The 16,396-nt window shown below is 40.8% G+C and overlaps 1 protein-coding gene and 1 long non-coding RNA gene across 4 annotated transcripts in view; one reads left to right on the plus strand and one right to left on the minus strand.

Annotated features, from left to right (window-relative positions):
* ACOT12 (acyl-CoA thioesterase 12) overlaps positions 93-16,396 on the plus strand; it is a 32,927-nt gene continuing 16,623 nt past the window's right edge. Inside the window, exons 1-6 of one of the 3 annotated variants that reach the window (XM_021380376.1) lie at positions 93-486; positions 4,930-4,999; positions 9,837-9,897; positions 10,889-10,990; positions 13,014-13,158; positions 14,987-15,137. In XM_021380376.1, the coding sequence (XP_021236051.1) occupies positions 4,968-4,999; positions 9,837-9,897; positions 10,889-10,990; positions 13,014-13,158; positions 14,987-15,137 (491 nt within the window). In that variant the 5' untranslated portion in view covers positions 93-486; positions 4,930-4,967. Of the gene's footprint in view, positions 487-2,215; positions 2,563-4,929; positions 5,000-9,836; positions 9,898-10,888; positions 10,991-13,013; positions 13,159-14,986; positions 15,138-16,396 lie in introns of those variants that run through there. The other 2 variants (XM_021380375.1, XM_021380374.1) reach the window with 2 other exon arrangements.
* LOC110389624 lies at positions 506-2,299 on the minus strand. The gene is made up of 3 exons (XR_002433322.1): positions 2,216-2,299; positions 1,471-1,616; positions 506-1,396 (listed from the first exon to the last, which is right to left on the minus strand). It is a non-coding gene; the product is annotated as an uncharacterized LOC110389624 (long non-coding RNA).

Consider the following 16,396-nt stretch of genomic DNA (forward strand, 5'->3'; position numbering starts at 1 on the left):
TTGTTTTGTGTTTTGATGCTCTCTGTACATAAATATATGTCTATTTATCTGTTTAATGGTGCTTGTGTCTTGCAATTTTGGATACATTTTAGAATAAAGTTTCATTTTACAAGAAGTAGTTGTATTTTCAAAAGCTGTGTCAAACCACCACTTTTCTCCAAGAGTAACTAGGGTTATGGGAGAAATGTGTGACTCTCCAAAACATGTGTAACTTCAGGCAGAGGTGTATTTGTTTCAAGAAAATAGAATCACAAAACCTACAAAGATGCACAGCTGTATACTGCAGTCATTTTACTGCAGTAACTGCCATCTGTATTTAAAAGAGTCACTCTGGAGGCACGCCCTAGCCCTGCTGATTCCATTGGTAAGAAGAGATCTGTGAACATGCTAATGATGTCACAGTTATCTCATTCGGCTGTGGTTTCCCAAAGAACTCCACAGCTCTCTGGTCTTGCATAAATCTGTTTAAACATTGACAGAATTTTGGTAGGCACCTAAAAACCAATTCTAGATTATAGACTTCTGTGAAATTTTGGTACTAAATCAAACCTCCTTTGTCCTACAGCATTTCTCAGAATAAGGTCTCACTTGGCTGAGGGTCAGATCTGGAGCAGCTACATTAGTTGAACTGTCTGCTACAGTACGATTGAGTAATACTTCTTGCTAGCTCTAATGGCTTTATTTTACAGAAGATTTATTCACATCTAATACTGAACTCATCTTTTATTAACAAAATGCCTTACCTCTTCTGGCACAGTGCCTCTGCAGGCACTGCTCTGTGTCCTGTTCACCAAAGCACCCCTGAGATGTGCTATTGCACCACACAAAGCCTTTAACATTGCTTTACTTCAATTACAAATACATGTTACTAGGAGGGCAAACCTAATATCCATTGTTTTTTTCCTTTTAAAACTATTTAAAACAGTACTGCACCTGTTTCAGTTCAGGCATCAAGCCATTAAGTGAGAATCATTTATTGACAAAAACTTTAAAACTGCATTAGCAAATAACTTTTGAAGGAAAGCCAATGTCTTAGGTGGTTAATCAAACCTTTAAAGTTGAGCTCACTCTAGTTCACCACCAGTTCTCATTTCAGAAGAATGCTTTCACTAAAGACTGTCGCTCAGTGATGTATGGGTTTGGATGTAAGGCATCTTCCATCTGCCCGTGACCATTAGTTCCTTTCACCACAATGGGCATCAGTAAAGAACTTCCACACTGTGAGATTGAGAGAGCTCTGGAACAGGCTGTGCAGAGAAGGTGTGGAGTCTCCTCTGGAGATAGTCGAGACACATCTGGTCACCTGCCTCTGTGACCTGTTGTAGGCAAGCTGCTTGAGCAGAGGTTTGGACTCCCATCTCCAGAGGTCCTTTCCAAACCCTACAGTTCTGTGATTCTGTGAAAGAGAAATCAGATGGTTTACATTACATCAGATGGTTTACTCAGATGCCTCCCAGTGGCTGCCTTCACCTGGTAGGTAGTGCCGCCAGCTACTTTTAGCAGTGCTGGTATGGGCTGCTGTGCTGCGTAAGGTGCTTTTCTGCTGGGAAACTGCGACTGTCTGCCACAAATCTTTGTGAACTTGGGCTGGTAACTTCATTTCTGAATTCTTTCATCTGTGAAGGAGAACAATACTGATCTGCCGGTGTTTTCTGAGGCCAAATACTCTGAAGACTGCAAAAAAGGTATTCTGATGGAGACTGTACAAGAACCTAAAAGAGTACTAGGCACTGCAGCAAAAGGAAATGCTGAAGCTGGAAGACAGACATGGCAGACATTTAAGTTAGTTCAGCAGACAGAGCCAGAGGAGAGGTAAAGGAGAGCAGGAGAAAGACCGCTTACAAAAGCTAAGGCTGGTCTGGGAAAAGGATGCTGTATTTAGGTGGTGAGGCCATCACCTCAGTCCCCATGGCTGCCAAGTGGTCAGAGCAGCGGCAGCCTTTTGTGGCACGCATCTGGCTGCTGGGTGCCCACTCTGCTCTTGGTGGGCAGCTCCTACCTCCAAGAGACCACCATCACACAACGCCTTCTGTAGAAATCTTGAGTTACCTACAGCTCTGAAGTGCCCTCCCCAAATACCAGCTCCCCTTACCCTAACAGAAACGAGAGAAGTTTCCATTTCTGCTTCTCTAAGACTGCTGTACAGCTAGGAGGGGTCTGCTGACCACTCACCCAAGCACGCACTCCACACTGCAGTTTTAGATTTCCCCCTTACCTGTCTGAGAAACCAGCAGCCCTATAACTCTCACCTCACAGCAGACGGCGGATGAGAGCTAAAGACCGCGCACCTGCCCAGCACTCCGCCCAGCCAAGAGAGGGCGATTCCCTCCCATACACGGGCGCTGGGGCGGGACGGGCCCGCCCAGCCTGGCGGGGAGCGGGGAGGCCGTGGCTGGCAGCTCCCGGCCAACACTGCCCCGAGCAGCGGCATGGAACGGAGCCGGGCGGTGGGTGGATGGGTGCCCATGTGCCAGAGCGTCATGCCAGCCCACGCCAACCACCGCGGGGAGCTGAGCGCCGGGCAGCTCCTCAAGTGGATGGACGCCACCGCCTGCCTGGCAGGTAGAAGGGCCGGGCAGCGCGGCGGGGCGAAGGGGAGAGGCTCCCCGCCGCCATTTGCCGCCCGGAGCCCCTCACACACACGACACTCAGCGAGAGTGGGCGGCTTTCTGCACCCAGGGGCTCTGCGAGGCCCGGGGGGTTTGGGCTTCGAGAGGGCTGGTGGGTCCGAGAGGGAACTGCGAGGGTGAGGAGAGCTAAAGAAGAGAGTGGTGGAGGGAAGTCAGGGATGGAGCAATGAGAAGTACTAGAGGAAGGGAAAGAGAAACCCTAACTTAAGGATTAAAAAAAGCCACCAACTTCAAAAACTGTTAGTATCTCTCTGATGGCTTCTGGAGATGGTGATCTGCTGGCAGCCATGTACGCTCATGCACACGAAGCCTCGTGGAGAGCAGCAAGATGTGGGGAGTGCATGCTGTCATGGCATTGCTGTGCCAGGCTGGGTGCTGGCTGTGCAGGCGTGTACTGTGCTGGCAGGTTGCAGCTGTGCGTACAGGCTGGACCAAGCTCTGAACACCTCGTGTAGCTGTAGGTATCCCTGTTCATTGCAGGGGATTTGGACGACCTCCTTTAAAGGTCCCTTCTCACTCTAATGATTCTATGATTCTATAACCCTTCATGTGGAGAAAACAGTGGGAGGCAGGAGGAGCAGCTGGCACACTTTCAGGCCACTGTAGGTTTGCTAAGAGGTGTGATGTAGCATGAGGGAATCATTTTGTCTTCAGTCTTTTGGTGATTTCTTTCTTAAAAATGCTCTTTTTGAAAGGCTCCTCACTGCAGAAATCCCATAACTGAGTCTCTGCTCTGAAGCAGGGTTGGTGCTTGCTCCCTGGATGACAAGTGAATCTGCAATCTTCATTAGCTGCAAACTGACTGTGGAACTCGCTTTCAGTCCACCTTCCCTAACTGTTTTTCCTTGTTTGCCTTAGAACAGCAGCAGTCAGTCATGCCACTCATCCCATTGCACACAAAGGGTTTTTAATGCTTGAATCCTGTGTCATAGCACATTCAACATGCCAGGCATGGTTTTTTTGGCTTTAGCACCTTTTCCCAGTGCAAGTGCCAGCTGCTGCAGTTACCAGCACCTGCGTCCTGCACCTCCCGTGTTCTGTGTCTTGCTGCTTTAGGCTTGACCCACCTGGCTGCTTGCTCCGCTTATGAGCTATTGCCATCATACTCATCATCTTCTATTACAAATCCAGCCTCTTAGTCGATAGGGACTTCTTCCTCTCAGCAGTTTATTGTGTTCCTCATGAGTGCCTTCGTGTGTTTCGCCATCATATTTTAAAAGGGAATTTCTCAGGTACTGAGATGACTCATGCACCATCCTCTGTCTTACCCCTCCAAGCTTTTTTTCTTGCAGTGATCACTAAAAATATTGTTGGGCTTCTTGCGTGTGAGAACCCCTGCCTGCTTGACAGAGCACTACCATCTGCATTTCCTGGGACTCCTCTATTTTTAGCCCTTGAAAGCCAGGAAACTTTTTGTATCTGGGGTTCCTGGTGCTTGCACAGCCCCTGCAGTGCTGGAGATTGAGCATGTAGCATGAAACTCTAGGTGCTATTGTCAAATAAATGGTAAATCACAATAACTTGCTATTAAAAGATTAACTATTGAACTATCAAATATTAACAGTATGGATGTTTACCTTTTTACAGTTAACTTTCCTAATTAATACGAATAGACTGTATTTTTCGTGACCAACTGTGTCCTAGGAAGATGGAGAACACAGTGCAGATTTTGATGGTAGTATTTTGCAGTTGTTAAAGTAAATACTTAAATGTTTGAATCTTGATTGTATTTTTTTATATTTAGTTCCTGCATTTTAATGCAACACTGGGGGCATGCACTTACCTGCATGTGGAAACACTGCTGTGACCACACTACCAAGGCAGTAAATCTTTTTCCTTTGTCTTAGAATTCTCAAGTAACATAAGGCTTCTATGCATATAACATATAAACATATAAACATAGGTTTAACATAGCCAACATTCACAGCATCCCAGTTTTGATGGGATTGCTGGGATTGCTGTAGACCTGCTAATACTTTTTGTCCTGGAACATGCTTGTTAGTTTTCGTATTGGAATGTTCATTTTTAGAGGAAGACCTTAAATAGAGCTTTCAAACTCACTTATCTCTACAATCATCCAAACTCATCTCCTGATACTACCCTTATTTCGTGGTAAGTATTAATCTTATTTAGCTCTCTTCTAAAGTGTCTACTGCGTATTTGCTTCGGGGTGATCACAAGACAAACTGGGATCTGCTGAGTTTCATCTCTGTCTCCCATGCACAAATATGAGTGTATAGGTGAATGGCTTGCTGCTGGAGCAATGTAGTAAATCTGTGTCCTTGTGTCTCTTTTGAAGCTGAGAAACATGCTGGTGTGTCTTGTGTGACAGCGTCTATGGATGACATACAGTTTGAAGAGGCTGCCAGGTACAAAAACAGCTAGCAATCATCAAATGTTTTCACTTTAGAGTTTCTTATTTGGCAGAGATAAACTGAGGCACTGTAAAATCAGGGTAAAACAGGCTAGTGAACTCTCAAAAGTCACAGGGTTCAGTCTCCAGATTGCTCTTTTCTGTCTGTGATAGCCTGACGCAACTAGAAACAGATCAATTTCAAAAGTCCAAAATAAAATGTACTTAGTTTGACCTGGCAACATCGACACCAGGTGAGAAACCAGTGGCCTAGTGATCTTTGGCTATAGTTTACATGAATGCTGCATGACATTATTTACCTCGCTAAATAAGGAATACACACCTATAAAAGATACCGATGATTTTTTTTCTATCATGTCTATCACAGATGCTTTTTCTCACCATCTCTTTCAGCTCTTCTTAAAAAAAGTCTTCCTGTAACAAAACAAATGTTCTGCATTTGTGATTATTTAATATTTACTAACTCTGCAAAGCAATATGGTGCTTAAAAGGCAAACATTTCTTTTAACCATTTTTCATGGTTTTCCAGGGAATAAAATATACTGTAGGAGGAAATAGCACGTTTTTTTTTTCTAAACTGTATCTTGCCATGAACTTACAGCCATTATTACTTGTAGTCAATGCTGTAATTAATCATTTATGTAAAACCCATGGTTTGCTTGCAGTTAAATAGGCAAAACTGTGTGTGGAAGTTTGTCACATTACAGAACCTGAGCTACTGCAGCAGCAAGACACAAACAAAAGAAAAAAAATGTCCCGTGAACTTCTCATTTGTGTATTTGCACCTCGCAAACTATAAATTAATGAGTACGTAAGTGATGGCACAGATGGGATAGAACTGCTTACATACCAATGTACATGCAGTGGTGGTGGTGGTGATAGCAAACCAAGCAATGCTGCCTGTCGGATGTACAGCTGATGTCAGATGAAAACAGTACATGAATGTAAAATAAGCATCCACTCGCACTGCTAAACAACAGATTTTTGGACTAGTGGCTACAAAGATGAGAACCTGAAGCAGCAGTTCAGTGGATGAATATGGTCATGCTGAAATCACAGTGCATTCCTGGTCTGTTCTCTTTGTAGAGTTCTAAAATGTTTGTCTTAATTGTATTTGTTCTGTGGTTTTAAACTTTTCCTTAGGAAAAAAATGTGTCTGCAAAAACTGTAATCAAAAGGTCGTACAAGTGAAGTCAGGGTAATGTTTCTCTTTCTGGCACAGTATTTCAGACTTCAGTAGCTTCAGACTTGTTTCTGAAAGCAGACCTGAACTTCTAAAGAAGATACTGTCCTTCCTGATTTATTCCTAACTATGTTCCTTGTTCTGCTTCCACTTATAGTGCCAATTTTTCGTTATTACAAGAATTTATACACAAGCCTAGTAACTCTGAAGTCATTTCAGTAATTATTCTTCAGCCTCAGGTCAGCCCTAACATTTCTAAAACTTCACCAGATTATACAAACATTTTGAATAAGAGCGCTCTTGTATTTACTAAGTTTAAAGTTACCTGCTGTAAGGTTTCATTTACCTAACTCAGATTACCAGATGTTCTGTAGGGATTAACTCTTCTGTGCTTATTTCCTGTCAATTGGCATGGAAACACAACTTTTCATTATACATCCGTATATTGCAAAACTCAGCTTTTTGCCATGATAACAAATAAATCCTTCCTTGCCTTTTTATATGCAGCAGCTCAGTGGTAGTAAGAACATCTGACTTTAAATGACATTTCGCTTTTGTTAATACTGTTTGTGAGTTGTTCTGATAGCTTTCAGACTCCTCCTGTCAGTTACAAGAGAAAGTGTGATGTTCTGTGACTTCTGCCCAAGCTAATCAGCTGTCTTGGCTTAGATAAATTGGTTTGTCCAAAGACAGAATACATGATACAGTGTAAAAAATTTCATTTTGAAACAGCTCTGGAAAGTATATAGAAAGACATTTCCTGATCATACTGTCTTACAATCTTGGTTCTGACATCTTTATTTTCTGATATGGCCATGGACCCCAGAGGACATGCTTCTGCAATGAAATGTGAGTTCAGCTAGACAGACTGAAGTACCGGGGGAGATGTAAGTCAGTCAGGCAGTCTAATGTCTCTGAAATCCAAACCTGTCTTGTTGCAGGACTAGCTCCTCAGGTTGAGTGAGATCCCAAAAAACTTCATTATGTACTTCCCTTAAGTTCTACAGTTCCCTCAAACATCAGCATACCCAGTCCTACCTCTCCAGCCTCTGTTATACAATATTCTCAAAAAGAGGAAGAGGAGTCACCAGGGAGGTATTACTAGCAAAGGTCTGAAACAATCTTTTGTGGAGAAGAACAGTGAACTGCTGGTACAGACTCATGCAGTCCCTGCTGCACAGGGGACCTCAGGGACAGTCTGGCAGTGTGATGTCCTTCACAGGGACCATGATGTTGTCTGCAACACTCTGAACTCTCTCTCTTTAGAGGAAAGCATCATACTCACTAATAGTGTGTGCCATAGTAGAGTTTATCTACTGAGTTAATTTTTTTTGACCTGGTGCTTCTCATTACCTTTATTACTGTATTAGTGTAATCCTCTAGGGAGTTTCTGGCAGATGCAGAATCTTCAGGGGTATTTTGGGGAGTGCAACAGTTTCACTTTTAAGCTTTCTAATTTTTTTTTACAAGGCTGTATTTTTAATTATTTTCCAAGCCTGACGGTAGATACTGTGCTACTGTTCTGAAAACCATCTCATTTTTGTAAATGAGCTGGTGATTCCCTTTGTGATTCAGCTGAGAACTGTTTAAGAGTCATGGAGTCATTGAGTCTCCCAGGTTGGAAGGGACCCAGAACGACCATCAGGTCCAGCTCATGGCTCCAACACAGGAACACCCCAAACCCTGTGTCTGAGAGCGGTGCCCAAACATTCCTTGAACTCCAGCAGCTCTGGGCCATGCTCGCTGCCCTGGGGAGCTGTTCCATGCCCACCACCCTCTGGTGCAGACCCTTTCCCTAACCCCCATCTGGCCCTCCCCTGACACAGCTCCATGCCGTTCCCTCAGGCCCGTCACTGTCACAGAGAGCAGAGCTCAGCACTGCCCTCCACTCCGTGTGAGAGCTGCAGCCGCCATGAGGCGTCCCCTCAGCTCCTCTGCTCTGGGCTCAACAAACCCATACACCTTTCCCTTCAGACCCTTCTCCATGTTTGTAGTCCTCCTTTGGACGCTCGCTGATAGTTCTGTGTCCTCCTCACACTGCCAGCCCGCACGCAGTGCTAGAGGTGGGGCCGCACAGCACAGAGCACAGCGGCACAACCCCTCCCCTCGCCCGGTGACAGTGCTGGGCCCGATGCACCCCAGGCATGGCTGGCACCAGAACCCCCAGATCCCTTTCTGCACGGCTGCTCTTAGACTTTCATCTCCCAGTCTGAACATATGCACTGTATCAGATGCAGAATTCAGCACTTCTTCAGTTAAATGTCATACAATTGGTGATCATCCGGAATTATATTACTGTTTGTGCATTTTCTTTGCAATAAATAGTAGAAAAGCTCCTGTATATCTTCAAAAGCTATATGTCTGCAAAAGGTCCTAAATCATACCTCTAACCATTTTTTCCCTGCCTGTGCAAAGGCTTCCACTTGCATTCTTGAATGTGAACAAGAAAGAGAAAATTTCTATGCAATTCATTCTTGTACTGTAAAGGAACAGGTTTCTTATTTCTCATTTTACTGTTTGAGAGCAACTCACTTGAAATTCTGGCAGTAAGAGAAGCAGTTCAAGAAAAGCCTTACCTTTACCCATCAAAGCCCTATTCATTAAATTAGGAAGAAACAATAAAGATATATATTTTAAGTAAACTGGGATCACACTGTGCCAAATTCTTAGCTGTTAATTTCTGTTTCATATATAGTCATGTTACATCTGGCAGTCATGGAGGTAGCTTGCTGCACTCTGTCTGCTCTGGGGCTGATCCTTAGCAGCGCTCTGATTTCCATGAAGTCAGTGGCCTGTTATTTTAGCTGTGGTTCTCACCATGCATATCAATAAGGTGCACAGCTCTGGGGGAGACTGCCTTCTTTCAACTTCGCCTAGTGTCAGGATATTAGAAATAAGAGTTAGTCTTGTTATCTGTATATAAGAAGCATTTTAGAAGTTCCATAAGGAAAGAATATATTTTCAGAGCCATTTGATTTTATGTAGATGAAAATGTATAATTCTGTTTAGATATTCTGTGTAGACAAATGGAAAAGAGGGGTAGTTGTTCAGAAGTATGTTGTTAGGACAGAAGGGGCATGCTGCAGCCCTGCTCGTCCAAAACACAGAAAGTAAACTCCTTCCCCATCCTTCAAAAACTTAAAAGAGCACCTGGGAATAGAGCACAGACTGGAATTATCTCCTAGTCTTTATGTATGTGTATGATAGATAATGTATATAGAACATATCCCATGCAGTTTTGCAGCTAGATATACTCAGTAACTTGGTGTAATTCATGGCAGGATATGCCTTTGAGCAAAAGCAGAATCTAGGCCAAAATTTCTTGAGGGCTTGGATCCTGAACATACCTGATGCCATAGAAGTACCAGGGATGCCAAATGATAAGCTTATGCTGCTTTCTCCATGACTGAGATCATTATTGAGCATGATATTGAGTATGATTGAAGTCTGACTTACAAATAACTGCACTTAACCTTTTTCACTGCATTTGCAGTGCACAATGGAAGGTACAGACTGATCACAGCTAGTGGCAGTTTCTTCGAGAGATTTTCTTCTCTACTATTATGGGTACATAGAGAGGGAGGGAGGTGCAAACCATTATTAAGCTGCATGATTACGCACTGTAAGAAGATTTTACTCTTCTTAACAGAGTTGGACAAGTTATTACCATCAAAGCAAAGGTGAACAGAGCATTCAAAACCAGCATGGAGGTAAGAGATTGCCACTTGTATTCATAATGATGCTTGAAGTACAGAGGAGAGAGATGGGAGGAGGAATGCCCAGCCTTTCTAGTTTCAGAAGGAGCTTTCTGCAGATATATAAACAACAGCACTGCCTAACAAAACTCTAGTTTCATAATGACTATTATAATTACATATTGCCTGTTAAATAATCCATGTCAAAATAGAAACTAGGCCCTGAAGACTTAGAATATTTGGCAGATATTATGGACAGGGTGGGATAGATGGTATTAGTCCAGTGCAAAGCTATTAACCTCTAAGCAGTCTTTGGATCGAAGCCAGAGTGTACTGAATATGTGAAGTTCTAAGTATTTTTGAAACCTCTGATATGGGAATATTTCTCTCAGTGGAATGCATGTTCTTAATCTTCATATAGTAAGAATGCATTGCACAATCACTTGAAATGAGAACTAAGCCTTAAGGATACTTTTTTCTGACTTCTGCCCAAGTCCGATTTTTCTTAACATCAGTGGGAATTATGCATATTCTAGAAGATGTATTCCACAATTTAAAAATTAAAAACATCCGAAGGTTTGATGCATGTCAGGCCTATTTCAGAGGTTCAAATGAATTTCTTCAAGGGTTCTGCATGTTTATAAAGTGTTAATTGTTCATACACATAGTAGATTTGGATGAGAACTCCAAATGGTACACAAGTAATTAGATATCCATAAAAGTAAGTGTCTTTCCTACTTTTTGTTTTACCCTGCAACTGATAAGAAGCATCTATATACATTTGCACTAAAAAATTTCTCAGAGGTCAGAGAATTTTGATATTCTTAAATTTTCAGAGCTCTATCAGTGATAGCAGATCAGTCTTTTTACTTTTGTTCTTCCTTTAGGTTTAAGAGACAGGATGTGATTAATTTGATACACAGTGCACTGCTTTATCTCAATTCAACTGACAATGGTGTAATTACTTTTTTTTTATCTCTTTGTCTCACTACCTCCTTCTTCGTAGGTTGGTATCAAGGTTACAGTGCAGGATGTTTTGACTAATGTTGAAAAAATTGTGAGTGTGGCATATGCAACATACGTAGTCAAGCCAGTTGGTGCTGAAAAGGTATTCTCTCTGTTTTGTTCTGTGTTTAAAGTTGGGACCAAGTTTCTTTGAAATATCCCAAATTTTATATTGTGAAACATGGGAGAACTCAGATAAGTGTTTATTCTGGTCAGTAGTAGAAAAGCAGCATAAAGTCCTCACAATAAGGAAAGTGTTTTTTTCCACAGCTACTCTGGAATTCGTAGGCTTTTTTAGAACTGTTTCCACTTTATGTTGAACGTTTACTGGTAGTAGAACTGGTGCCATTATAAGGGCTCAGTATTGACAGAGGTATGCACTGGAAGAGATATTCCTGTGAGTCTTCACCATCTTTTTTTTTTTTTCAGAAACTGATTCAAATACATGCAAGGGTTTGGGGTGTTCATGTATTTGCTTTTTGCTTTTTCATTCTTCACGTCTTGAAGAGATTGTTCAAAGTCACCACTATTCAGACAGAAGAAATGTTTTAAGCTATCTTCCAGTGTAAATTAATTCTTAAGCATTCATGTTAACTAGCTTTCATTCCACTTTTGCCTCAGTGTCTGGTCTCCTGGAGGTGTTCAGCAATCAGTCACGGTACAGACATGGCCTTCCCATTGCTGTGCTCAGCAGGCACTGTTCTTCTAATATTTTCCTGTGAAAGAGGCTGTATATTCTTCAGATCTTCTTAATAAACTCCCTTTGTATGTAGTCTGCTTTCTAACACAAGTTGCTAGAATCGTATTTCATATCTAACTTTCTTGACTCTTTTAATGTGTTATAAAAATGTCTCTGCCTTCTTAAATACCCGCTGGAGATGGGCAGAGAGTAGTCACAGAGTCACAGAATCACAGAATAGCTTAGGCTGGAAGAGACCTTAAAGCCTACCCAGTTCCAACCCCCTGCCGTGGGCATGTTTGCCACCCACCTGATGGCCCAGGACCCCACCTTTTCTTTTCTTTTTTCTTTTCTTTTCTTTTCTTTTCTTTTCTTTTCTTTTCTTTTCTTTTCTTTTCTTTTTTCTTTTCTTTTCTTTTCTTTTCTTTTCTTTTCTTTTCTTTTCTTTTCTTTTCTTTTCTTTTCTTTTCTTTTCTTTTCTTTTCTTTTCTTTNTTCTTTTCTTTTCTTTTCTTTTCTTTTCTTTTCTTTTCTTTTCTTTTCTTTTCTTTTCTTTTCTTTTCTTTTCTTTTCTTTTCTTTTTCTTTTCTTCAGCAATACATGACAACTTGCTAAAGAAACAGTTCACAACACTTTTACCAAAACTAAAGTTCTGTTTACCTCTGAAAGGTTAATGGCTAAATTGGTTAATCTGAGAGCACTAAAATGTTGTGAAGTAAGAATTGTTTATTAAACATTTGATATCATAGCCATGGCACTAACCCATTTACCTTTTGCCCAAATTTCCAGGGAGGTTATTTCAGGATTATACTGCTGATGATTAACTACAATTAAGTTTAAGACAGGACTACCCAGAAAGAGTTTAAGACTTAAGAGAAATTAAAGAATGTTTTTTCAAGCCTTTTTTTTCTGAGCAATTGTTGCTAAAGCTGTGCAGAGAGCAACAGTGTACATTCACCATCTTGATCTTTTAGCTGAGACATTTGGAAAAAGCTAAGAAGCTCCTGAATAAGATCAGAGATGAGACAAGGAAACTGAAAAAGCATTTTGAGTAAAGACTCAGAGACTGAGAAATAATAGCATCACCGCCACGTGTTGCAAAATACTGATTTTGTCTGTGTTACAGAGCTTGTGCATTGTTTTAAGGCTTCTGGAGGTAGATCTTGTAAATAAATCACACAAGTGATATATTAAGGTCTTCTTTGTTATTTGTTTGTTTAAACTGTGTGTGTTATCGTGGATAATTATATATAAAATCTAAAAGAATGTTGTCATTGAATTTTAAGAAATGACTCTGAAAAGAATGCAGAATCTCTTGAACTAATCAGACTTGCCATCTTGGACAATTGGTAACAGAAGATTATAGAAAATGCTGATACTATTTTGAGTTCAAAGTGCACAGGATGACTGTGGAATTAAAAGCCTTTTTTTTTTTTTCATTTGTATAGGTTGAATTAGAACCTGTAAAGCTTCTATCCTCAGAAGACCATCTGGAGCATGCCCTGGCTTCTGAAAGGAAAAGAATCCGACTGGGCTATCAGGAGGTCTTTCAGAACCTAATGCAGGAGAGTAATAAAGAAGGTGACCGCTGTGGTCAGTATAGAAGATGGAATAAATAATTTACGGAGCAGTTCAAAGACCTGAGTATAGCTTCTTGAGGTGGTAGTGTCAGGTTGAAAAGCGTGTGCCAGATTTGCGATGCTGTGTTGGATAGTTGCAATGATAAAATAGTATTTCTTTGTCTTTCAGAAATTCCAGGTTTAAAATGCAGGACTGAAGGCTAAGCACGTGTTGAATAGGTGTGAAATGCAGATCTTCTTATGTGTTATGTGTAAGGCTTAACAGTTCATGCAGAACTTTGCAATACAGTAGTAAAGTCCTATAGCATTAGTTATAAGGTAGATAGAAGGATAAAATCTATTCATGAATATGACTGTCTTTGCAAGAAAGCACTGAGAACTGTGCTCCTGCTGTGAGATATTTCCAATGTACAGAGAATTTTTCATTATCTAATTGTTAAAACAGATTTAAAAAATTTGAACTCCTCAGAACCAAGTTAGAAAAATTCAGTCAAGAAACAAGTTAATCTTTATTTCTGGTAGAAATCTCTTTTTTTAAAGGCATTTGTGCTCCAAAGTTCCTGTATAAAAGGACATGGAAGAAATTACTAACAAATTTTTAAGAAATCTGCTAGTATTTTGAAATTCTGAGCTGTAAGTGCATAAAAGCAATGGTTAGCATGTATCTTTATTAGGAAAGAAGAAACATCTTGTAAAAATAGATTATAGTCTTAATTTAATAAGATTGTGTAGAGGCTACTAGAAGAGGAAAGGTGTTTGGTCTCTTAGTAATTGCCTCATAGGAAGTGGCTCAATCCCATGAAAGACAGATCATAGATGCTGTTTTTGATTTCACTGCCTTGCCTAGAAATTTCCTGGAAGCACCTTATCATGGTAAGCACAAATTCACCTACTTTAGGAGGCAGAATGAGCAAAACAGGGGAAAGAGAGAAAAAAATACTGCATTAGAGGCTTCCAGGTAGCATATTCAGAAAGTGAAGTTTGTCTTCCGAGTAGATGTTATGCAACAACTTAAGTAGTTCCAAAGTTCAGGTTAGTCAAATGTGTCCACACAATTATATAATCATAAAGCTAGTTAATTAGGGCAAAATTCAAAAGTACAATTCAGGTCAAGTAGCATGTATCACGGATGTGCACTTTGTAAATCACTGACGTCATCTCATGCCTAAAAGCATTCTTTCAAAATATAACTGAAAAATCGAAGTGACTAAGCACTTGAAAGTGGAATTGGAAATGCTTGAGTAACAGAACGTGGTTATTAATTCAGATGTGTATTCTTTCCTTATTTTATGCCTTCTATAGTGTTTCTAATAATGAAAAATTTGTAAGTAACAGGTTATTAAATAATTGTGTCATACTCAGACACATTTGCTCAGATGCCTATCATACACAATGGTCAAAGTCTATGAAAGGCATTTGAGTAAGTGATAAACAGTTTTAACAATATGCATTAGAGGTCATGCATAGCAACCACAAATATCACAAGCACAGGCTCTGACAGTTGGCTGTATGTGTTCTCAACTAACCAAGCTTCACAGTTATTGCTTTTGATGCAGCATCTTCAGAGAAGGTAGCCTGGGAAGGAAGGAGTGTTGTGCTGTCATAGTCATAGACCTAGGGGTGTACCATCCACTACCTCCAGCTATCATGGTAGAGCAGAGCAAATCATCACTGTCTTGCTGCCCTTAGAAAGAACAGAGGTCTTCCCCCTTCCTTTTTTCATTTTTCCTTTTCAGTGTGTATGAGGCAAATGGCACACTTCAGTAACTGGAAGTATTTTCCTTTTTGCTATCAGAGTTAACAGCTGAAATAATTCATTATACATTGCTGCTATATTTCAGATACTTTTGAAGAGGAAGATACAGTTTCAACTGACCTTACTCATGTACAGAGTATTGAGCTTGTCCAACCTCCTCATGCAAACCATCATGGAAACACTTTTGGTGGTCAGATCATGGCTTGGATGGAGACAGTGGCAAGTATTTCAGCAAGGTACTTTTCTTCATCATAGTCTTTGCATATGTTTCTAAATGGATGTATCCCTTCAATTTAATATTTAGGGTTTCAGTGGGATTTATTATGCGAAAAAAGGAGATCCAAATCTTCTTGCCTTTTCTGCTTAAGATTGCTGGAGGTCATTAAGCAGTTTATGTGGTACATTTACCGCAGCATGCCACACCACTGTGGGAGTTGTGTTTTGTTCACTCTGCTACACATGCAGGCCCTAAGGCAAAAGAGGCTATATTATTTGCCCGAAACTCTCTGAAGAAAGTCAGCATTAGAAATAGGAATAGAAGCTCAGCCTCCTTGTGGTTGGTGCGGTGTTCTATAAGCAGAGGCAGTTGTTAAGTCAGAATAAAACTCATACTGGCCCTGTGTCAATGGATAGCCAAAAACAGAGAGACTTCTAAATGGTGGTCTGCAAATCCTTTTACTAGAGGAAAGAATAAGTCAGGGAAGAAGAAACAGAAGAACCAGGTTCTTTTTTGTTGATACACACACTGAATGGATGTTTAACCTTCCCAAGTTGCCTAGCCTTTCAGCCTCCCTGAGTCCCACATCCTGTGGATTCTAATATTTTTGTAGTGTAATTTGCCTTGACATGTTGAGGTAATAAGTACAAAATATTTTTGTGACACTGTCTAGCATTGCTTGTTATAACGGCCTGGGCATATTGTCATTAAATTCTTCTTCCTCTGAATGTGAACTGCTGTTTTTCTTCGTCCCTGTTCTTGGATGGTATACAAAGCTTCTTTGTAAGCAACACTTGAATTTCAGTTTGAATTCTTTTTGCATACCAAGTGACCTATTTCACTGCAGGGATGTTAGATTTGTTTTCATTTTTTAACTTTAATAATTAAATTACTTTCCCATACATTATTCACGTATTTCTGACTTGGAGACAGTAGTTGTACTGATAGGAATGTACAAAGGATGCTCTGAAAGTAATGCCTCATATTTTATTATGTTGGCCCATGTTACCAGAGGTAAATGGTGATGGTATGGCAGTAGAGCCTGAACCTTCCTGCCAGTATTGTTACATTTTGTTTCTGTGCAGCCAATGGCAGCAGAGGAGCATCTGACATAGAAGTGCATACTGAAGCAAAGATGTGTAGATTAATTCCTTTATGCACAATAAATGGCACCCACTGCCATTCATCGACATTTGCTGAACATTTATGGAAACTGACCAGTGGATGTGAGCACGGTAAGGGGTGGGTGGTGCCTTACAGCAAAGGTGACAGCAACAT

Source organism: Numida meleagris, chromosome Z (genome assembly GCF_002078875.1).
Source record: "Numida meleagris isolate 19003 breed g44 Domestic line chromosome Z, NumMel1.0, whole genome shotgun sequence".
Taxonomy (NCBI): domain Eukaryota; kingdom Metazoa; phylum Chordata; class Aves; order Galliformes; family Numididae; genus Numida; species Numida meleagris.